Source organism: Gadus macrocephalus, chromosome 9 (genome assembly GCF_031168955.1).
Source record: "Gadus macrocephalus chromosome 9, ASM3116895v1".
Classification (NCBI taxonomy): domain Eukaryota; kingdom Metazoa; phylum Chordata; class Actinopteri; order Gadiformes; family Gadidae; genus Gadus; species Gadus macrocephalus.
Genome location: NC_082390.1, coordinates 4498636 through 4523564, shown reverse-complemented (window position 1 = coordinate 4523564; position 24929 = coordinate 4498636). Strand labels below are relative to the sequence as shown.

The 24929-nt window shown below is 44.4% G+C and overlaps 2 protein-coding genes across 3 annotated transcripts; one reads left to right on the top strand and one right to left on the bottom strand.

The window, feature by feature from the left end:
• The first annotated feature begins 1850 nt into the window (after window positions 1–1850).
• LOC132464129 (transmembrane protein 168-like) lies at window positions 1851–6272 on the top strand. The gene is made up of 4 exons (XM_060060328.1): window positions 1851–3064; window positions 3368–3510; window positions 4146–4420; window positions 5093–6272. Exons 1-4 carry the CDS (start codon window positions 1970–1972, stop codon window positions 5632–5634), a joined length of 2055 nt encoding a protein of 684 aa, XP_059916311.1. The 5' UTR covers window positions 1851–1969; the 3' UTR covers window positions 5635–6272.
• Window positions 6080–24720, bottom strand: ptdss2 (phosphatidylserine synthase 2). Of its 2 annotated transcripts, none has more exons than XM_060060329.1 (13): window positions 24491–24720; window positions 23663–24013; window positions 20720–20821; window positions 19476–19558; window positions 17224–17291; window positions 15703–15837; window positions 15178–15228; window positions 14618–14731; window positions 13354–13472; window positions 12929–13043; window positions 12135–12280; window positions 10799–10984; window positions 6080–9246 (listed from the first exon to the last, which is right to left on the bottom strand). In XM_060060329.1, the coding sequence occupies exons 2-13, from the start codon at window positions 23902–23904 to the stop codon at window positions 9108–9110; spliced, it is 1500 nt and encodes a 499-aa protein (XP_059916312.1). In that variant the 5' UTR covers window positions 23905–24013; window positions 24491–24720; the 3' UTR covers window positions 6080–9107. The 2 variants fall into 2 exon arrangements, with proteins under 2 accessions (XP_059916312.1, XP_059916313.1); XM_060060330.1 differs by lacking the exon at window positions 24491–24720 and adding an exon at window positions 21685–21817 and having other exon boundaries at window positions 23663–23827.
• Between the last annotated feature and the right edge of the window lie 209 nt (window positions 24721–24929).

Genomic DNA, 24929 nt, shown 5'->3' with positions numbered 1-24929 from the left:
ATAAAGATCATACACATTCACTGACTGAAGATTATTCAAGGAAAAAGTACATTTCTCGCTAGAAATGTCATTAGAAACACGTTTAATGGTGAATCTGTCCTAAAATATTGCATTTCCCATTCAGTTGATGCTGGGATTTGCGTATCATATGCACGCAAAATGGACGCATCCGCCCTCCACAGTAGCCTAGTTAATGCTGGGTTTTGGTTTTGCGTATCATATGCACGCGAAATGGTCATTTGGCGTATGTAGGCCTAGCCTACTGCACGCATTTTGAAAGTGTCAAACCCTGCGATCTGTACGCATATTGGTGAGACCGGGTTGGGTTTAAGAATGAGCTCCAAGCTTTGGTTGACCGCAGCAGGTGGTGCATGGTTAACAGGATAGGTTTTCCACATTTAATAACTACTACTGCATTCCCTCTGGTCTTTCGCAAGCAAATACGAATTTCTCTGCTGATATCACCTTTATTTTCACTGTAGGCCTACTGACGAGAAAAAAAGTGATCTTATTTGTTTTTTTTTGTGGTTGCATTTGTCTTCCAGTGTTGACACTGGGCCGCTTGCATTACAACAATGCTTTACAAAGTATTTTGACATTGCAGATCAAGGTGTGCTAATGGTTCAATTTTTAGAAAATATTTTACATGTCATGTGTCTCATTAGTTGTCTCCTCCATCTGCATTAGAACCACTATCCAAGGCAATTCACATTGCAGATTGAGCAGGCCCGATTCCGATTTGAGGCATATCAAAGAAAAAAGAAATAGCCTACATGATGGAAAATTATTTAGATCATAGGCTATTTGGTTCTAGATCCGACACTTGTCTGCAACAAAAAAACAACCAACACAAACTTTGGTGGAGCTTGCCTTTGGCTCAGGTCCGGCCCCACCCTAACTAATTAATTCAACTTGGTGGCGCAGGTTTGAATGAGTAGCCTACTATCTAGCTGCAGCACTGGTGAAGCCGTTTGCGTGTCAAGCCTCTGACCTGACTGCAGTAAGAACTAATAAATCCGCATGTGTGAGTAGGCCTACTGCCCGTCTGAACCATACCGGAAAACCGGTTATACCTAAACAACGCAGGGAGCACGCCATCTGCACACGCTTTCTTTTGTTTTCGTTTCTAACAAAGTCCTGACCGGTTTTTGACAAAAACGAAAACGAAGATATACAAGAATCAAAACAAATTGTTTTCTACAAACCTCCCTGTGTTCTTCAACATGTCAATACCTTTTTGGTGATTGAAGTCTTTTTACTGCAGCATTTTCTAATAATTAACTGTAACGGTGCTTTTATGCCTCTTTTTTCACCCCTTATAATCTTGCCACCGACCAAATATCAACGAGCTCTTAGTGTTGCAAATGGAAAGAGGCCAGGGGAGAGCTGTCTCCGTGGGAAGACACTTTCAATAGATGTCAAGAATAACTTATGGTAACACATCATACACGGCCGTCTCGTGAGCGCATCTGAGTCAGTTTTTCGTTATCAATTCTGGAGAGCAGGGCTCGTGTCCTATGAAACCTAATGCGTGTGTGTTATAACGTTTTGGGACAAACATAACTTGACTCCACGTTCTTGCTGTAGCCAACCTGAAGGATGTCGTCTGACCAAAACTTTCGGCACTCCCACTTTAGGACGCGATATTACTTCACAAATTACACGTTGCCAAAGATGATGGAACGGGTTTGGGAACTTCCCGACATGCACGAATGACACGGCGCGTCACATCAGAATCAGATAGCTCCGTCCTCCGACAAAAACCCAACATTCGAGTTATGTTACTCATGCTGAACAATGACCGTCAGACCTGACTCCATAAGGCTGGCATGGTTGCTCAAATAACCTAGTGAGAATCGAGAGAATTACTTTGAAATGCCACGGTGAGCCGGCGTTTTCTCTAGGTCGTGTGCACTGAGAGGGCATCTGCCGCTTTATACGCTACGGGCCTACGGCGCCAGCCACTGCCATGCGCGCAGCCATGGCCCGGCTGCAGGAGGTCCGTGGAGAGGCGACCATCTGCTCCTCCATGCGGGCCCTGGACTATCTGTCCCGCGTCAGTCTGCTGGTGGCGATCTGCCTCGGGATATATTCACGATGGGAAATCAGCCAAGAGGCAAACATGCTCATCATCTTCGTTTTGGCCCTCGTTGTCCTTGGATTAGCGATTACATTACACTGTTACTTCCACATGGAGAAAGTCAGCCAAAGTCTGATCCACCCGTGGCAGGGGTCTCTGTTGGGTCTCCTGTGCTTCGTGGGTAGTCCTGCCCTCGACCACGGCGTGAAGGAGCAGACCACCAACTACTTGCTCTTGACTAGTATTGTTCTCAGAACTCTCTGGGCTCTGCTGGAGCGGATATGCGGATGCGCGAAGTACCGTCCGACTTTCCTCACCACGGCGGAGCGGATGGAACTGGTCGGCTTTGGCATAGTGTCATTCGTGGTCAGCAGCTCTCCGAGTGTGGCGGTGTTTGTCGGTGCGCTGGCGGTACTGATGGTCGTTCTTCGGGTGAAAGCTGTCCTCACAATTCCCAACCTAGTCGGCTTCGTTATCGTCGGCGTATTCCTGGTCATCAAGGGCCTGGACGTGTCCACCAACAAGTTTGCCTTGGCGTGTTTCTTGAGCCAACTCATGTGCGACCCTCTACTCGACTACTGCTTCAGCGGCTCGTCTGTGACCGAGCGCTGGCAGCCGTTCCTGGCGGCTGGAGGCTGGCGACGGCTGTCCCTCCTTCCCCTACTGCTGGTGGTTGAGGTGACGTTCCTCGTTCTGGCCGCGTCTAGGCTGTCGGACGGGGGGCCGTTGTACCTGATGATTCCAGCCTTCGTGGTCTGCATGCTCTTCTGGGGCATCATCCACCTGGTGTTCTTAATCACCTTATGGGGCTTCCACACCAAAATCAGCGCCTGCCAGAGAGTGTGCTTGGCCCAGGGGTCAGGGTTCAACAGTCTAGACAAGGTCATGGCATCCAAGGGCGTGCGACACTTCTGCCTCATCTCACAACTCCTCGTTCAATTGACGCTGCTGTCCACCTTCATGATGGCAGTTCTGGCATGGATGGTAGGCTGAATTATTGCATATAATCTAATGCATTTTGCCCCCATTTTACAACCAGTTGTGAGGTTAGTCACTGAGTCATTTAAAGCGTCTGCATTTTAAAATGTTGGGGACATCAGAAATTGGAGTGTCCAGCCGGATGTGGGATGGGTGGCTCCAATCAACCACTTGATACAGTCCACAAGGTCCTTAGTCAGTACATCTGATATTTCACATTTGGCGGTAAAATAGGGGCCCTTTTTGAACATTTGGTTTCAGCCTGATTCTTGCCCTGACTTGAAAGTGCCTCCCCGTCTTTCTCCCCAGTCGGTCTGCAGCCTCTCCATCAGTGTGTCCCTGCTGGTGCTGCTCTTGGAGTCCCTCTTCCACGAGCTATTCTACGACTTGGGCAACAGTCTGAAGGGAACCTGCGTGGGCTACGCTGTGGTCATCCCCACTTATTACTCCAGGTAGTCGGTGCCCACACATAAGCTGTCCTACACCTTTTAGAAAGCCAGCCAATGACTTCATTTATGAACAGTATAGGAAAAAGCAGTTGAAGGATTGGTTCATAGAAGATTTTACATCATCTCATTCTTCTTTAGCTATTTCCAACATACTGGTGCTATATTGATTTACTTAAATATCTTAACTCAATATGATTATTTTGTGTTCTGGAGATTCACACTATGAATATACATTTTGGGGTGCATCATGCGAGAACGCAAGAGCTCATGGCTGCCCAAAACCAAGTGAGCAGCCATGAGCATTGCTGCAAAACACTCCAATAACCCTACCCCCATCAGATGTATCTATTTATTGCACTAAGCACTTTATGGGGTGTTTATGGGGAGACTGTGGGGTATTTGAGGGGAGTCTATGCTGTATTAATGGGGAGTTATTATGTGTAAATTAATGGGTGATTGATTCATGGAGATTTTAATGATGTATACATGGGTGGACAACTAAAATGTTATGCCTTCAACATTTCAATGCTATCCTGAAACAATGAACTGAACTGAGGAGTTCAACTCAGCCTCAGCCTCCTCCCTCAGCTCACCGTCTCCCCCCCCCCCCCCCCCCCCGCCCTCCCCCTCCCATCCAGCCTCGACGGCCAGCCCATGCTGCTGCCCCCGGACCAGGTGCAGCAGCTCAACCAGCGCTCCACGGACATGTTCAACAAGGTGCAGCTCTTCTTCGCCCACCACATGATCGAGAACTTCGGCTGCGACTACTCCACCAGCGGGCAGAGCCTGGAGGCCATGCAGGCCAAGCTGCACAGGTTCCTGGAGCAGCGGACGGCCGACGGCCCGCGCCACGACACCTACGTGGTGTACTACAGCGGACACACGCACCGCACCGGGGAGTGGGCTCTGGCAGGTGAGCAGGACTGAAGCCCACACGCATTGGAGGCGCCCTGTGGTGCTGGTGACTCTATAAAGTGTATTGTTTGCATATTTGCGTTCCTTAAATTCCAAAGTTAATTGCCGAAAGATTTTTCCAAATCATTGTGGTTTGGTGAAATTGCAGCGCTGTAACTAAAGTTTATTTTCATAGTTGATTACTCAAAAGGGTATTTTTGCATTGAATAATTTTAGACTATAAACTGTCACAATAGCAAATGCCATCAAACTTACGAGTCCAAAGTGGTTCAATGTGATGGCTTTATCTTACTACCGACCAAGAAAAAGTAAACTTTTCCCTTTATGATATGAACCAAATATGATCGTTCAACTGCAACATTAAGCACCAAATGTTTGATAAATGGCTTTGATTATCAATATAAATGTGAAAAAAAAAAATCGGGCCATCGACTTATTCAGCTGATTTTACCAGTTGTATGAGCATTTGTGTAGGCTATGGGCCTACGTGCCAGAGCTCGGCTATTCACAACTATTTTACATTAGTATCAACGATATCCATTATTCATTATCAATGGCGTTTGAAATGACCATACATGTTTTGTTCCTTAACTTGTGTAGTTTTATTTAGGTCGAGGTTCATTAGACCGTAACGTGTCGTCGTCTCCTCCTGTGTCACATGATCCACCAGGCGGTGACACCCTGCAGCTGGACCAGATCGTCAAGTGGTGGCGGGAGAAGAACGCCGGGGCCTGCTCCCGTCTCATCCTGGTTCTTGACGTGGAAAACGCCCTTCCCTGGACCCAGGAGGTGGGCCGCGTCGAGGACTCCGGCCTCTATGTGGCGGTGCAGGGCGCCACGCTCTCGCCCGCCTCCGACCCAGAGGTGCAGGACGCCGGCCAGCTCGGGGACTTCACCCACCGCTGGGTGGAGTTCAACTGCAACCCCGGCGCCGACATTCGCTGGTCGGAGCCGGGCCGCCGCGTGTCGGCTGTCTACGGCCTGTCCCACCACTGGGGCGCCTACTCGCTGCAACTGCCTACTGAGGGTGACGTCCACAGACACTGGCAGACCTACTTCCCCAGATGCACCTGGCCAAGAACCCAAAAGTCAGCTGACGCAGACCTGGGCTGCTGCGGCGTCTTCCAACGGTACCTGCGGAGGCTCAAGCTGAAATGGTTCCCGCCCGCTATCCTAGACACGGGCCAGGGCTTCAAGCTGGTCAGGTCCTAGCCCCCTGCACTCGGTTAAAGGCATGGATCTTCAGAGTCAGGGAGATTAGAGTGTATGTAAAGAAAACCCAAACAGAATGGATGAGTATGCTTTATTACTTTTAGAGTACAGAACGTTTTGGTTAAGTCGTTAATTTACAAAGGGGATTCGCGAAATGAGATTGGCGCTAGACACAGTTTTAAGACTTATATAATAATAATAATAATGGATTGATTGATTTGATTTTATATTAGTGTCGTTTTTTTAAAAAAAAGGGTGTTATTTGTAATTGGCTTGCATGCGTATTCAAAATAACATTTACTAAATTGAGACCGCTATGCAAAAAAAAACTGATTTGAAAAACTTTGCAGTTATTTATCCAATCGGCCCCTAATAAAGTGGGATACACTGCCATCATGTGGCATAAAAGCAGTAAATACTTTTTCAGTCCAGGCACCACAGGCTATTTATCCTAGTTATTGTTTATTTTATTGAAAACATTATAAAATAAGGTACAGCAGCATTTCATATTTGTATTTCCATCTAGGACAGTCACTCGTAACTAACCAAGTGCAAAAAAGAAAAGAAAAAAAAAGCTTAAGCTTGTCTGATCGCCAAGGAGATGGGACCAGGGATTTGTTTTGTGTACACGATTGCCATTTCTATATAGTTAGTTGCATTACACGATGTGCAGACAATTGCTGTTTTAAAGTCACTAACAATGCAGAGACAATCAGAGTCAATATTGAGTGCAATTTGGAATATTCCTCAATATTTAATCCCCAGTCCCAAGTCTACTCATTAGAACATTGTAAATTCTCAATTGGACAGAATTACACAGCACAGTAGAACGACCACAGACTGACACTTCAGATATTTAGAAACTGTAGTTATTTAGTTACACATTGTTAAAAGAAAAAGGGGGCCAAATATGTAATGAATAAATGGCTATGCAATATATACAGTGCAGCTTTTTCTTTGGCCAGTGTAAACTTAAAAAAATGCTTAAAAAAATATCCTTCCTCTCAGAATATATCATGTCAGACTAAAAAGAAAATGGACTCCTTTACCTCGTCCTAAAACGTATTGACTACAAACTCTATAAGCAGAGAAAGACTAGAAAGACTACTTTAAACACAATAGTTTCGGATTACGTCCTTTAGAAAATAATAAATGGCATCGATCCAATGACTGGATCTGCAGTTGCGTTCATGTTACACACACACAAACACACACAGGATACAAGGTATGTACTAGCTCAAAACGGATTACTCAATGGCGAACCGACCTGTAGAACGGCCTGCCTTTTTAAATCTTTGGAAAACAATGTTTTTTGTTTTTATTCTGACAAACTTGCAATTAGAACCACGCATAGTAGACATTGAATCAAAGTTCCAATCAAATGCTATACGTTATATGTTGCTGCATCTTTATTCATATTTGCCTATTTGCTAATTTTCCGATTTATAAACCAGACTGCCCATTTAATGCAACTGTACACATTCAAGCTATGCCTAGTTCCACTCGCGTTTTTAAAGCTATTTAATGCCAGGGCATCCCTTCTTATAGTCTTACATTTTGCTTTGACAAGGATTATGCCAATAGTCCCTGTCCGTTCACCCTAATAATGAGTTTGTTTTAACACAACCGAAGAATCCAAATGAAAAACAGCTCATTGTTAAAAGATGGCTCCTGTATCACGTATGGCTTAAGAATGAGCTCCAAGCTTTGGTTGACCGCAGGTGGTGCATGGCAAAGCTAAAAAGTGTAAGTATAATGGCGACTCCTTCTCCCTTTCCAACAACCCATACTCTCTAATACCGAATGGATCAAACGCACTATGCCTGATTACAAAGTCAGAGTTCAAAACCAGGATTTGCTCAACTACTCCATATAGAAGGGCACAGAAGCAAGCACGTGGCAGACCTCTAGTGAACCACAAAGTGAAGTGCGTATGGTCATCATAACGACACATCCTAACTGGAGAGCCCTAATTTAGCTTAGCGATGAGCATGTGATTGTCCTGGATGTGTTCCTTAAAGCGATGCAGATTTCTCACGACTAACTTTACTAAGACAAGACTTGAGGCCAAACTATATAGCGCCCACTATCGACCTGTCCAAAAAAAGGTAGGCAGCAAAACTAAAAAAAAAAACGCTTACACATATGACGGCCAAAGCCATCACTCCGAAAGCACGTTTACGTACATACCATTAAATAAGACACGGGTTTAATTTATTGTACAAACTATTGCCGTCCTCTTTTCAAGAACAAAAGCCAGAGAAGTTTACGTTGGTTTTTTTAACCATGTTCCACCCGGGAGTCTGAAAGTGATCGGGACCATGGGAAGGGCAGAAAGCCCCGCTTAGTGTGAGTCCACAGCAGAGAACATCAACTCTGTGTAAACCATAACTGCGAATGTAGGACCGAGAAACACTGCTGACAAGGTATTTAAAATGAAAAGAAAATGTTCAAATGACAAATAAACACCGAATTGAGGACCACAAAAACACAACAGAAAATACAAACAATTCTAAATTGTTATTACAGCCAAGCAATTCGTCAGTTGCTGGGCAGCCACTTGGTCATTGCAATTACACAAAACATGATGGAAAATAACAATTAGTTCATTTGTACACTCCCGATCCACATTGTGCCTCCCAGGAAATCAACGACCAGGCAAATATTGGAGATTGCATAGGAGCAATGATTCAGAAAAATCAGATATCCTTGATGGCAAGACTGGGGTCTAACTTCTCTCTGTGGTCTGTCCGAAAAAAATACACAACAGAACTAAAGGGTCCTCCATATTGGTAAAGCAAAAGAGACAGAGAGACAGAGACAGAGAGAGAGAGCTTGGATACTGTACGTCCTGTCTATTTCCTGTAACCAATTGTCCCCTCTGCTCATGTTCACCAACAACAACAATCCTTATAAGAACAACAACCACCATAACCCCACCAGCCCCCGACTTTCAATCACCAAAAATCCAAATCAACATGATAATTACAAAATATAAAATAATTTCCTCCCGTGTACAAGCCCGCATGGTTCCCTACTTACAAAAGAAAATACAATGAGGTAAATCCCTGTCGCATGACGAAAACCATACCCACCCCCCCCCTGCTCTCCAACGACATTTCGGTGCCAACAGCGGCCGAGCCAGCCTTGGAATGACTCCTCGGAAATTCAGGTTCAGGCACAACAACCACAAGCGCATTCGTGTGCCTTCCTTCCGCAGCCTAGTCCACCCTCCCACATCCACCCAGCCCAATAGTGTCACTCACACCATAGTGTCTCTCTCTCTCTCTCTCTCTCTCCCTCCCCCCCCTCCACACACACTCACCCGAGGCCCGATCCACCAACACCACCACTACTAGTATTGCTTCTACCACCACCACCACACTTTATTGACCCAGCGCGATGATCCTTCCTGTGCAGAGCCTTGCCTCCGGTGCGTGTGACTGAGCTTGGGGGGGGGGGGCCGAGGGGCGCTAGGACCTCCGTTGGCGCACCGAGTCCCAGCTGCCGTTCAGCCGGCTGCGGCCGGAGGGGCCGGCGGCGGCGCTGCCGTTGCCCACCGGACGCTCCTGCTGGCGCCGCCGTGTCTCCTTGTAGCGCAGCGTGATGTCACTGTGGAGCGGACGGAGGGAGGGAGGGTATCATGAACACGAGCAGGGCGCACGCACACACACACACACACACACACACACACACACACACACACACACACACACACACACACACACACACACACACACACACACACACACACACACACACACACACACACACACACACACACACACACACACACACACACACACACACGTTTGTATACCCAGGAGAGTGCACAAAAGCGGAAATCAGAGTTGACAGAAGCACACTGAAAACGGCTGAAAGGCACGTTTTCATATACAAACTGCATACTGCAGTTTAATTTGAGCTGATTGACCCCGCATCGCTACTGGCCAGTGATGTTTGGGAGTAATGCAGATAGAAACCACTTCCCCCCCCCCCCCCCCAACCACAAATGGGAGTGGGGAAAAAAAAACGAATTATAGACATCACACAAGAACTAAAAGGAGGGCAGCTGCAGCTGGTGGGAGAGGACAGACCAGGAACCTACCTTCCTGCTCATGGGCACTACAGCTAGAAAACAAGTAGGGGGAGGAGCCAGGGAGTCAGGGCGGGGCGGGGCGGGGGGGCGGGGCAGGGAGTCAGGGGAAGAACACATACAAAATATAAATAAACTTGAAATGTTGCAGACGATAGAGGAATACCTGCTTTTGGCCAGGAGGGGGCAGTATTACACAGAGGCCACACCGGAATGTGAAAAATAAAACCAAACTATTGCAACATTTTTAGAAATAGGGAAAATAAACCTGGATGTGGTCAGAAATGCGAGGAATTTGAGCTCCTGAACCGATGTATTTGCCAAGAAGTTCACCGTGACAATGTCAACGCACCGATGGTGTTCTTCAGTTAGTTTTGGTGCACGTGATCAACCTTTATGCAACATAAAATCACTGAGACCATTGTGACCGACACCAAAACCACACAGGAAAGTATCTCCCCTGGTAAAGGCCTATTGTAGATCAACATGTGACGCTACAATAGAGATATTGTGAATTGCATTTGAAAATATTCAGATATCAGCAGGGACACCAATTTATAAACATAATGAAAATAGCTTTTTTGGTGGTAACACAATTATAAAAACAGCTATATTCTTCTTACTGAAAACATTTCATTGCCATTTCTGTGGTGTGGTCATATTTCTACAGTTACACCATAGACATATGATCTTACATTTCATTCAGAGGTAGCTACAACACATTTCAAACTCCAGTGGGCACTGTACCAACTAGAGGGCTAATCCAATGATTCATCTCACATTTAATGTCCCCGTCTCTGAAGTCGAATGTTAAATCATTTTTTTGTTTATACTTTATACTAAATCTCCAGTTAAATTAATGTTGTGTTCAACTAATTTTGTGTTTTGTATTCAATTTATTTTGGGGTCAATGCACTTTCTGTTTGACACATTTCCTATTCCATACATTTTGTATTTTCCTACATTGTGTTCAATACGTTTCCTGTTGCATACGTTTTGTGCGTCCACATATTGTATTCAATACGTATCCTGCTCCATGCGTTTTGTGTTTCAATACATTACACTCACCGGATGAAGAAGCGCCACAGGGTCCAGGAGAGGATGAGGAAGATGCCTAGGAACCAGCACTGCGTGACGAAGAACGGGATGGGCAGCATGATGGTGTTGGGGTCGTACTTGACCACGATGAGGAACTCTGTCACCGTGATGGCGGCCACCAGCCACGCCTGCTGGCCTAGCTTCTTGTGGAACTTCCTGTTGGGGGTCGAAAGGTCACACAGGGTTAGGTTGGAATAACAAGAGATACCAGCTGAAGAAGGCCTACTTCATGTTTACTGTAGGCCCTCTGGGGAATCAGACCCAGAACCTCTTCTTTTTTTTCTCTCAAATTGTTGTAGTCCATGTCCCGTGTGTTTGTTCTCCGGGTTTTAGTCCATGTGTTGTTTCTCTCTTTCCATCTAAAGGACCAATGGAAACGGAGGCAAGCCTTTGGGCTTTATGGTGTTTTTGACCCTTTTGAACACTTCTGTTAATTGTTGTTCAATAAAGTATTCAATCAATCAATCTTTCATCTTAATAATCCCTCAAAAGAGATCCCTCAAAAATGTGAAGTCATTTCGGAGTGATCTGACAGAGGAAAGCCAAACCAAACATTAGCATTTGCAACAAGCAAATGTTTGTTGTTCTTAGAACTTCAGATAAACAACTGATTATTAGAAGCACGGTCGGTTGACCAAACGATGAATCATGCCAGCACTGCAGTAAACAACAATGTGCAATAGTTTGGTAAGTAGGTTGCACAGATACAAATACAAACAAATACATAGTAACCCTGGTTAGCCCCACAGTTGCCACGGAGACCATTCAATCATGGATAGCCTCATGCCTCATGACCCTACATTGGAGGAGCAATTCCTGATCTGTTGAACTAAAAAGACACAGCGCATCGCACAAATTGAGCCCACATGATCCGGACTTCAGTCCAAAAGCACTAAGCGTGGGACACACTGATTGGCGGACAGAAGGGAACTCTTCACCCCAACCAGGAGGAGTTCATTGACATCCCAATTTCTCACATCCGCTTACGGAGAACGTCCTTGTGATGATGAAGTGGAGTGGCACCAGTGGCAGCCAATTGAAAGGCTTGAAAAAATACATTTTATTTTCACCACAGTCAAGGGTATGGATTTTCTTTAACAAAGAGCCATTAACAAAGGGAAGAAAAGGTTATATCCATTTTTAGAACCCCCCTCCATTAGTATTAGATGGGTTAGAGCTAACAGATCTTTTAGTTATTTTACATTTTTGCAGAAAATAAAGAAGCAGACATGTTGATCCAATGACAACCAGTGAATCCTTCTCAATACAATCCCCCCCCCACAGATACGGTCGCCGGGGGACTTACGGGTCGTCCATGAAGTCATAGATCTCCCGCATGGCCACGCCCCCCACGTTGACGAAGAAGACGAGTCTCAGCAGCACCAGGTAGTGTTCCGGGGGCATCCACAGAACAAACTTCAGGTAGAAGGTGTTGAGCTCGGCCAGCAGGAACTGAGGACCCAGACAAGAACACGCACGTTCTTATATCATTTTGTTTGTTTAGGGTCAAAGCTGTTTCCTAACCCTTAGGCTGCTAATGACTCCTCCGTGCTCCTGATTTGACTTGACGCAGCTCATGTTTACGAGCTGCCGTGCTAAGCTGCTCTGCTGATCGAGAGGACAGTAGCGTGAACAGCATATCATTCTAGCCATGAATCATATTATTCCTCAATAGAATGAACGGCGGAAGACTCGTCTCGTGTTTTGGTCTGCTGGGTTGGATCTCTTATAATCACCGAAGACACATCATGTCATGTACATACCGGTAGTCTTTATCTGTGAGCACGTCCATGGTATGACGTTAAGCTCTTCAAGGACACATACATATTAGACTATGAAAAAAGTGACTAATTGAATTTAAATCAGGGAAGTCATGTCCTCATGTCAAAACAGATAACAGAAAATCTACGTTAACTGAATTGAGGCACCAACTTAATGGCCAAATCATCAAACTGGCATCATTTACTCAGATAGCTTTAAACCATTTTACCATTTTAAATGTATCAGACTCTTTCAACCAAAGCGACAGTGAACTCAGGATCAGTGGATAAACGCTTGCTTGCATCCATGTTTGATCTGACAGAAAGAGGCCGGTCGTACCATGAATATGATGCCCAGCACGGCCAGCCAGCGTCGCAGGTTGGAGGCGGGCTTCCACTCAAAGTTCACCCAGCTGTAAGGTGTGAACTGGAAGGCTATGCGCTTGATCTTCCCCCTTTAGACAGAGAACCGGGTTATATCTACACACCGCCCCACAATGACAACCGTTTTCTATGGCAAAACAATTAAATTAGTAAAATAAATAGATATATCTAAATAGCCTATAATATCTATATCTCGATATAGATCTATAGATGGAGATATAATCACAAAAATAACAGTTTTTTTTTTTAACAATGAATTAAATAGATTAAATATAATCATCCATGAGAAACAGGAGAGATAAAGGGGAACATCAGCTGAAGGAGGAACTAGAAACAACGAAAGTGAGAACAAGTAACATCACATCGAGTCATGCTGCTTACTTGTAGGTGGGAATGCTCCAGAGCCCCTGCCACTGGTAGGGCTTCATGGACAGCCAGCCGAGGGTCTTCATCCCACAGTAGATGCCCAGACTGTTGCACAACAACACATCCATGATCCACTGGAGGGAGAGGGGAGCACAATCAGCCCTATGCCGTCACTACATGCAGTGTCTGCTTACTCAAGTGCTGATGAAGTCATTTCCCCAACAAGCTGAAACTCGTGTTTCTTTTTTTTGTTTCTCTTGATGCGTGTGTTAATATTTTTGGGTTTGAGCTTGGGTTTTTGCATATTGTGTTTTAAATGATTATATCTTTTCAATTGTTATTCAAGATGCTGCTCTGTCATTATTATTATAATTTTATGTTTACGTAAGGAACTCCATTTAATTCCTATTACTGCAGTGACATCCATATTTCATGTCCGGGATTAATAAAGTACATCTTATGCTTCAACAATCTATAAAAGGAACGCAAGACGGAGTCAGTTTCACGATAGTGAGCAGAAAATATGCTTAGTTTAGCCTTCTACAGGCCTTCTGCTTCTTGCTGGTTATTAATACATCCAGGGAACCTTCTGAAGTGGTTACAACCCCGAGCTCGACTGACAGTACGTTCAGTGACCTGCACGTTGTTATCAAAGTCGGCCGCTACAGGCCGTGCTTCATTCCATACAGTGTCGGCATACAAATGTCAGCACAGCCTACCAAGGATTGACTTTATCAGACAGGAGTGGAATGAAAAAGTTCTGTTTCTCCAGGCTTTGGATCAGGGCAAAGTATCTGACATTGTAGTCTGATGGGGTTTGTAGGACATGTCTTCTCCGAACGGGATCTGCTCTAACTATCAGGGATGAAACTGATTATTCTGTTTTTACTTTGTGCCTGTTTTTGGAAATATGAATATTTAAATTAGAATTACCCAAACTACTAATTCCCCTTTTTGGCCAATGCTTATGTTGATGGTATTAGATGATGAGGCTTTGAGAGTTCTTCCAATTTTAATTGCATGCATTGATTATTCACAACCTCACATGTAAGTGACTTTAGGATACTTTAACTATACTTAAAGTATTTCGCCAGATACTTTAAGTATCTGGCGAAATGACTAAACTACATATTGGGAAATATATTTACAAAGTCATGATTCATATTTAAAGATGGGTGATATATTCATCCCCAGTGGGGGGGATTCAGTAATCTAAAACAACACACCAAATAAATAAGAGAACAAGGAAATTAATAACAGGAAGAGTCGGTTGACCTACATGGTCCCACCAGCACTCTGAGAAGTTAGGCAGCTGGTGCTCAAGGCTGTACTCCAGGAACTCAAACATCACACTGATGATCATACACATCCACCAATCACGGATCATCAACGTCTGTGTAGAGAGAGAGCAGATATTAAGGAATGAGATCAAGCTGGAAGAGAAGATAATACAATAGTGATATATGAGAACATGTAACAGATCCTCGTTTTGAAAAAAATCACAAACACACCCTATCACAGCACTCATATTCACTCATCCAATAACAATCAGTTATTGGATTGATTAACACCTCAAGATCTTAAGGTGGTATAATTTATCTGGCACAATTAGACCATTTTTAAAACGGGGCTACTGCTATTCTAAGGGTAGAATATACTACTGGGAAACAATAGCGTAACTGGAGAACTTGGCAGGGCATTTAATCCTGGTTGTATGCGTGTTTAACAGTGGGGAATGTTCTGCTATGTTATGGAGGCCGGGGAGCTGAGCTACGCCAGCACTTTGTTCCACCCCGTGCCGTCTGAATGAATGAGTGTCAATGAGAGGATGAAACATACCTTGATGTACCAGCCCAGGAAGTGAGCGGGAACAAAGCCGTCCATCTTGTCCTGAGGAGACAAATAATATTCTGTTGCCAAAACATTGTTGCAACAACCAATCAATTATTTTCATATTGATTTCATGTAAACTAAAAACTTAAAATCTTAGTCTATTCAAAGCTTGCTTGGCTGATAAAGCTGTCCGTTTCAGTTTCTGGTTCCACGTTACATAATAAATGTGTTGCAGTTCTTATTCAGACTATATTTAGTACGGCGGACTGAAAAACAGGCCAAACACCCCCCTAAACAACACTGCCCTGCTTTCCTTATTTCACAGGCTAGGGAAACACACGGCTGACATCATTATCTAGCAGATTTGGGTCAGCGTCGTCATGGTGAAAATCCAAAGTCTGCCATGTGTCAGACTTGCTGGGGGGGGGGGGGGGGGGGGGGGGTCTCAACCAGAGAACGGGGGGGTGTCTCATCCAGCAGAGGACGGGGGGCGTGGTTTACCCCCCACCAGCTGGAGGTGCTGTGGCTTACCCAGAGGTTGTGGAACGGGTCCGTTTTGTTGCCCGGGTCGTAGACCAGGCAGTTGCCCCCATAGTCTCGCTCCGGGAGGGGCACCCCCAGCTTGGGGTCGATAAACTTCATGAACTGCCGTCCATCATGCACCGTCTGAGGTAACAGGTGAACGAGAAACACATCAGCACAAAGAAATACATGTACGAATACAGATTAATATATATCAATTACACCAGCGACTCCAGTTATGTGTGAAATGAACCCGATGCTTTGGAGGTCATTCTGAGTTTTGTTGGAAATGTATGCAAATATGAGCCTTTCGGAACATCTAAATAGGGAGGGGGGGGGCAGTGGGGACAGAAATAGAACTGCATGGAAAATTACAGAGGCTGACCCAAATTTGTTTTTCTTTGATGAAAGTGTGTGTGTGGAGGGGGAATACTAGTGGTAAAGAGCGGGTTAGGGGGGGGGGGGGTGACGGTCTTTAGAGATAGTATGTCTGCGCCTTTCAAAAATCCCCTAGAAAGCGCATCCGGTGGTTTTGTCCATAGGGCTGCTCTTGGCTTGCCAAGAAACTGAAACTTTGTGGGAAATGGGTCTGGGTCGACCAGACAACGGAAGAACTGCTTGTTTTTCCAGCCAGTGGGGTTCATTTAAGCGTAGACAAATCTAAACATCGAAGAGATATTCCAGAAGTGCCCTCTAGTCCTGTACGGATTCTCAGCAAACACCACTCTGCAATCCCAAACATTGACATTGAGAGAAAGCGCTAATAAAGAATTGGCTTCATATTAAATAATTTAATAACATTAAATTAATTTCAAAATAAGGACAACAGCAACAAGAGGACTGCCTCATATACGTGTTAAAATCATGGTCAGCAAGTATTTTTTCCACAAACGCAGCAGAATAAAAATAAACACTGCAAAGTAGGACAATTGTCATTGGACCAGGATTTACATACTCCCTCTATCTTTAACTAGGAGGAGTATCTGTATGCATGTGCCCTTCGAACAGTTTTTCTGTCCTTATATTTCCCCGACAACGTCCATCTGATCGGCTTCACACTTGGCGGGTGTATTGCTGAAGGCGAAGGGAAGTGCAGCGTCGACTTTCAAGTCGTTTGAGTGAGCGGCAGTCGGGAAAGCAGCGAGAAGCAGTACAGGAGCCCAAGAAATCAGCCTGATCCGACCAGGCACGTTTCTAACAGGCACTAGTTAAAAAATGATGTAAAAGGTCAATTTTCTCTGTTGATTTGAAGTTGATGGTGCGCTCTGCAAGTTTTTCCATATGAAGCAGTATTTTATTAAATTAGAAAGTAGCTCAGCGCGACAGTTTCCCTTTGAGCTAGCCGTCACTGGGTGCAGCGAATCACGGGTCATGTGTCACTGAGGGTGGATGACGTTGGACTATGCTTCATCTGTGCTTTTTACAGATTATTTGAATAATGGAAGCAAAGTAGGGCTGGAATAGCACACACTCATGTGGCTACTTGTGCGTGTGTATGCTTGTGCGTGAGTGCGTGTGTGTACTACTCGCCTGAAACAGGATGAAGATGAGAAAGAGCTCGTAGACCACTGTGACACAGAGCCAGAAGCGCCAGTAAGCTTTATAGGGCGAGAGACACCAAGCCGAGGAAGAGAGAGAAACAAAAAGAGAGAGACACAAATGGAGAGATAGACAGAGGTAGGTAGGTAGGGACAGACAGACGAGAGAGGCCAGGATTACTCTTTGAACATAGGACTATAGTCAACCTCTGAAGAGGTGGAAAACGAGATCCTAGTAATCCGAAATACAGACACACACACCAACAAAAAGTAAGTGATACAGTCAGGAACATTTCCATCCCAACTGGCTCTAGAGAATTCTAATGGTTCCCATAACAACCAGAAACCAATTGGTCAGCAGCTTTTGGTCCCCAGAGGTGAACTCCTCTCTCCGCAAACCTAGAAAGCAGCGCTCAAGGAACACCCATCTCAGCAAAGCAGCAGGAAATATTTAGTCCATTATCCAAAAGGGACTTTTTTTTTAGCTACATGTGCTTAATGAGGGGCTAGACAAGGGGGTCAAGTAAGGGATAAGCATCACACTCAACAAGGCCTACAGGTAGACTGAACTGTGGTTTGTTCTTTTTACATTGCTACTCATAATAGAAACATTTTCCGTATGAGCTACAATTTACTTGACGTTTCTGCTGTGGCACCAAAATCCATCTTATTTAAAAAACATCCTACTGTTGCCAAGGAACCTATGTTTACCATGGTAAGGGTTAGCCTGATATAAAAGGTGAGGGGTATGGCGACACTGACTTCCATTGAGACCAGCTTTCCTCATCAATGAATCTTGATCGCCTGGCTATCTAACCGGTTTGACAAGAATACAAACTGGTCAGACGCTCCCTGATTAATTTTTCCATTTGTTTGATTATGAGCTCATGTTTTACCTGTGACACACCCAGTTATTGCTTGCACAGAAGGTTGGCTGGGCAAAAAAACCTTAGCTTGCTAAACACGTCAGGCAACAAGACTCTCCACAGATGTATAGAGACACTAAAACGAATGCCCGTCAAGACACACAAGACGACACAAAGACGAATGTGATGATTACATACAAACAGGCACATGTGCTGACAACATACAAGGATGCAGTGGCACAAGCAATATATCGCCCAACTAAGGTGAGCGAGGAAACAGCTTTGACGTCAAAAACATTTTGGCTCTCCAAGGGGAGGGAGTCAGTCAGTCACACTCCCTCTTAAACTAGCAATACTATGGAAAATCCTAAGTGTATAAGTAGATGTAAGGGTTTTGGAAGAGAGAATCTGAGTTTGGTATTAGGTGTACAACACTATTCTGACAAAGACAAGGACATACTTTGGACAGGGATTAAACAGCTTAATGAGGTAACAGGGTCGAAGCATGGAGATGTTGCACAGAGAGCCATGATAGTAGAAGAGTACCTAAGCAATGATGCATGTCCAAGCTAAAGAGATTTTGGATGAGATGCCAACGGAGACAGAGGAAAAGCATGAATCACCCACAGAATCAACCCCCCCCCCTCCCCCAAGCTAACACACTGTGGTTTGTGACTTCTGCAGTCAAATTAAATCCTTAAGAAATCACCACATTTCACACCTACATTTTGCCCAGTGCCAATTACCCACTTTAAGTGACAATTTACATTTAAGACACAACCAACGTGGTTGCCTTGCTAAATAAGTATAATATCCATCATCATACCAAATTCAACGCATTTCAGAAGGAAATAGATCTTCTAGAATTAATTCAGATGCTGTCCCAAGGGACAATGTGTAACCCCTATGCCAGGGAAATACAGCCGTCAGTATTTACTCTCCCTCATATGCCTGCAAGTCCAAATTGTGTCTATTGATCAGAATGATGTTGGATCCTCTGTGGTCTCTCAGCATCAACCCATTTCCACAGGAAGAAGAAATGATTGGCAATCAATACTCCATTACAGACCTGGAGTGAACACCTGCACTCCTCCTGAAGAAGAGCAGTGGGCTCTTAAGTTGTTGTCAGTAACAAAAGAGGCGGAGGTGGATTTTCATCCGTGTTCATCTTTGTAAACATTCCCCACAGCCTGGCAACGTTCAATGAAAATCAAACTGCTGATTCAAAGATGGAGATTGCGGTCATCGCTATGTTATGCTACTCTGCTAAGAAGTAGAAGAAGTCAAGTATCATTATCTGTGGTCTTGCCTCAAACCTAGGGTTTGGAAGTAAACTTAAAAAGGGTTTGTTTGTTTGATTGCATGATTTTTGTCTTACCAGGATGTGGTCTTGTAAAGGGGCCATCTTTGGCTTGGGTCACCCCAAAGCAGAGGAAAACCAAGATGCTGGCCACAATTCCTCTAGAAAAACAACAAAAAACATCACCATCAAAAAACTGTGTGCATATGTGTTCGTCAACTGAAAGTGTCCTTAGTTCCCAGCCTCACTCTTAGATCTTTGGATTAAAGTGTCTGCTAAATGACTATTTGGAAAAATAAATGACCTTTTGACATCTACAAACCAAGGCTAGTGGACATTTGACAAAAACAATTGCTCACTTTCCATGGAACCACTTACGCGAATAAATAATGACCATGTTCACAAAATCCCCAGCCGACTAACAACAGCTTAGCGGGATTGGACAAAGGAAGAGGAAAACACAACTTCCTAACTGATCCATGACTATCAGTCTCTCAACAGGGTTTCCAAGGGTTTATACCAGGGGCTTTAGAGAAAGGTACCACCAAATACACCATCATGCATGTGTGCCTATGCCTGTACCCTAGCATGAGAGGGACTTTAAGTTAATATAGTGTGTCAGTGATTATTTGATTAAGAGTGTCTATATGCATCTGTGGGACTCGCAGTGATTATGTGATTAAGTGTGTGCGTGTATGCATGGGAGAGTGCGTGCATGCATGGGAGGCAGCAAATCCTGTTAGAAATAGTCTGACAATCCTTATCCCCTATAGGAACATAGGCCTGCATGTGTCAACTGCGCAACCACCCACCACCACAAGCATGCCTTACACAGCTATTCCTATTCTACCTCTCTCAGATAGACATGCATACATAATTATTACTCCAACACATCCATATTCTTGCAAAGCATATTATAAGCTACAAGCACAAAAAGCCAACACAGTTTAGTTGTGGAAAACTATGGACACCAGGTTATGACTCAATCGCTAACTTTAGATAACAGGTTATAGCTCAATGGCTAACTTTAGTCACTGAGTTATTACTAAATGGCTAGCATGAAATGGGGCCTACCATATTCAAGGAATCCCCCCTCAAATGCTAAACAGCTAACGGATTGCGAATATAAAACCCTAAACATGATATCTTCTACGTGACAGGGTGTCTGCAGTACTGCAGTTTCCACATTACATAATCCAACAGTAAAAGCATCAAGGGAAAAATACATTTCTGAAGCCTTGGTTATCCTGAACCAGTGACTAATTAAACTCCCTGTCACAACTGCAGGCCTAAGGAATGTGCGTAAGGAGTGTCCGGCCAACCTTTTGGTGTTGAAGGTGGTGTCTTGGGGGGTCTCCTCCAGGAGGGTGACATAGACCAGGACACAGGTGAGGATGAACAGCACCGTCACTGTGTGGGCTCGCCTACAGAGAGAGAGAGAGAGAGAGGCCGACATATTGAGCGATTTTTTTGATGGAAAAACAATTGAACCAATAGAAAGACCAGAATAGGAATACAGAGATCTATGATCCCCACATCAAAAATACAAATCTTAAAATGTAACTGCAAACTAAAATTGTACTTGGGCTGCCGTTACATGCTTTAGTGCGCGTTTACACGCCTGCATGTTTACCTATTTCAAGGTATATATATACGTATGTGTGCTATGTCTATGAATATGCAGGTGTGCCTATGTTTGTGTATGCATGTGTACTTATGTTAATGTGTCTGTACAAAAAGAATGAGGAACACAAAGGGAGTTGGGTGAGGGGGAGAGAAACAGGGCGAGAGTCAGAAACAGAGACATACAGCACAGACAGGAGAGAGCGAGACAGACAGGAGTCAGAGGGAGACAGAATCGAAATAGTGTACGAAGTGCACAGAAAGCATAAAACAGAACAAGCTTGAGCGCTGTAGGCATGCAAAGCCCTTGAGCGGGCTTCCGTGGTGCGTTAAATACAAAGGCAGGAGTGCACTTTGGGGCTGTTAAAGTGCACTTTGCTGCAGCCTGACATGTGCTGGGCTTGCACAAGTGTAGCCTTATTGTTTCACCAATTAAACAGTGATAAGAAACCGCGCTGACCTAACCTTTACCCTTCGAGGCACCATAACAAGACCAAAAATAGCATTGCAACTAAAATAACCCAGCAAAAACCCAGGAATATCAAATCGATCATATCATCTATGTTGGCAAATAAACAATACAAATTCATGGTAAAAAAATAAAACATAACTAATATTACAGCAATTCAATATAATTTTGTATTAATTACTCTACTCATCTCACCTCCTATATCTGACAATGGCGTCGGAGGCTTGTGCCTTGAAAAGTGTCATCGGGATAAAGTGGATGAACGACACCGTGCTCCAGGGAGAAGGAGGTGTAGTAGTAGGAGGAGGAGGGGTTGTTATAAAAATGTCTGACACAAAAACAGAGGAAAACATAAGATAAGTAAGAGGGTAGAAGGTGAAGGAAAAGAACTAGGAACACATGGAATGTAGAAGAGTGCTTAAACGTGCATGCAAGGAGGGGCGCTCGTAAACTGGGTGGGAGGTGCTAGCCATGGCAAGATATGTCACCATAGCACATTCCTGTAGGGACCCAACTTTAATACTTTGCTATGGAGGGAAGAAAAACTAAATAGCAATGAAAATAATTATTAAAAGAAAATGCAATAATTGAACAAACAGATAAAAAAATAACAGCATATGAAATACATTGTATGCCTTATACTCAAGGGAAGGTAGCCACAGACCCCAGCTCTCAAAATAATACGACCAAGGGATCAAAGACGAAGGCAGCCTTGGCCGGGCCCAATAAGGAGAGTGCTACCTGTCATGGCAAAGGAGCCACTGTCGGCATGCAAATATTGTTTATGCGGAGGCTTAACTAGCTCAGGTGTCAAAAAAGGTCCCGTCTCCTTCCCCACGCCTGGTAACAGACATGTGGGAGGAGGCCTCATCGGCACCGATCTGCATCTCTCAAGTTCTCACATCAAATTACAAAACACATCTATGGTGGTCACTGGTCACATACGATTCGAGAAGTGTGACAGAGGCATACCTTACAAGGACAACAACACATACAGCCAGCGATGAATCTGATCAATGTCAACACGATGGTCTGTTCATACTGAAAGTGTGAGCGGCGGTGATCAAGTCAGAAGGAGGAAAAGTTTCATACTAGTTATGACAAGAAAGCAGGGTTGGCTAGCTGTCAGCACTAAGTACAGGGACATCTTTAAAGAAGACGCCAATTCTCAAAACAGGACTAAATTCAGTAGGCCTATAAGCATTGAGAAGACAACTGAGGTAACAAGACTTACCGTGTTTGACTGTACTTTTTATTAGGTTTTTTCAAATCAAATCTATGTTTCATATGGTTTGGGCTTTGATATAGATTAACAGATCTATCCATTTATCGATAGATAGATCTATCCAAGAGAGAGAGCGCGTGAGACACATACACATGAGCGGAAGAGATGAGAAATACAAATGGGAACAGTATTAATGACTGAATTTTTTTTAACCAACTACTTAGATGTTGGTACTGTTACACGTTCACACTTGGAACGTGTTAACCGTTTATTATTATTAACCATTCAAATAATGGCTCAACTTCATATAAACGTTACTCTCATTGTTAGAATAGTATAATGTATAACGCTGCACAAATAAGAACTACCAAAGACAAGTCAAACATTATATGTCAAACATAAAATGCAGGAATGTGTATGCAAGTGGGTGCCATTCACACGGGAGTTTTCTCAAAAAACTCCCAATATCTTCTTTTTTTTTTCCTACTGTTTCGGCTGTCCCATTTACATTTCACTGATTTAGCATGCAATTCAACACAATTAAAACCTGGTAACTTTTTATTGTATGTTACTGCTTGCTCATGTATGAAGCTGTGGACTGTTGTGACTGTTGCGTGGACTGTGAACTTGTGGCCTGTGCTAGTTTCAGTGACATCTTAATCTCCCCAAGTACAACTTCAGGGCTATATTGAATTGAGTGCTGTGTCTTAATCAGGTAAGAAGTAACTCAGCAAAAGATCCACCAGAATCCGCGGTGTGACTCATAAGACAAGCGGCTGACACACATGCACACAATAGCTCGCCTGTCTTTCAGTTCACCTTGAAAAACCAAGCCCCACCACACAGCCGCCAACACATTTGACATTGTCATCAACATTAGACTCAGACGCATGGGTCACATAACACTTAAACGCAATAACAAATGGAACAGATTTGCAGTGATCTTACCAAAAAAAGGTGTTCGTGCCATCATCGAAAACTTCGCATTCCGTATTTCGCCGAGACAGGAGGTCCCTGGACGTCTGCTTCACCGCCCTGGTTTTGGTCGGCGTGCCTTGCTGCTCTGGACCAGAAAGGTCCGGGTCGAAGGAGCCATGGCTCATCTGCTCGTCGAGCAGCGTGGCGGGACTCTTGCCGCTGGCGGTCATCAGCCCAGCCAGGCCGCCCTTCTTCGCCTCGCTCTTGGTCATGGCTCTACCGCATACGTCGGTATGACTGCTGCTCAGTCAGTACCCCTGGCCTCTGTTCTTGAGCAGTGTGTCATCCGTGTCAACCCCACCCCGAGTGAATGGCAGCATCCTGGGATTGTCAGAAGGGGACACACGTTTAAAAGAGCGATAAATCAAATATCCGGGACTGGTCACATACGCCGGGGACCTGAAATGCCTAGACACACTGCGTTGGACTGACTGTTCAACGACGCCCTACCCACCTGACAGACAAAGCGCAAGAGAACAGTCTATTCCAAAAGGCCCACAGTTACGGAGGAGAGCTGAAACTATACTCTGAATGTGGGGTGCGTGAAGGGAAATTACCGCGCAAAAACACCTTTCTGTGAATGTGAGACAGGTTATGTAACCGTGTAGCTTAGCTCATCGTAGCATACTCTTTCTGCCCATTGACCTTGTAAATGAGCCCGTTAACTGACAGGCGCGTCCACATTAACGTCACTAAGCACACTTTAGACCGCTTTGTTCCGACGACGAGGCAACATATTGCCATACGGGGGGACTGAGTATTCATGTGTTATTGAGTTAGCCAGCGAACGTTACTTACCAATTTATAAGATTAGCGTTACTACTACAGCTCAGACGGATTCACGTGAACAAAGAGCTGTTACATGGGTGACAGCGCGCGTCGCTCTTATGTTGGTTTTGAATCGAGCTCGCGCTGAACACTATTCCACCAGTAACGCTCGTGGAGTTAGCTTTAAGTGGAGGAACAGATTGAATCGCCGCACTCGATGCATCACGTGTCCATGGCGTCTGGGCCATGTCAACAGTGACGATAATGCATCCGGTTTCAGTCGTTTCAAAATAAAGGTATCATACGTTTCCAGAGCTTTTACTTTGAATGTAAGATGACACCTGAACGAAGGTCCAAAAATTACACTTTGAGTGTTGTCTATTTATTGCAATGATGGAGATGATATATTATCTTTTTTTTTTCGATAGGGTTTCACTCATATGACATTATTAAATCCTCGGTCTGAGAT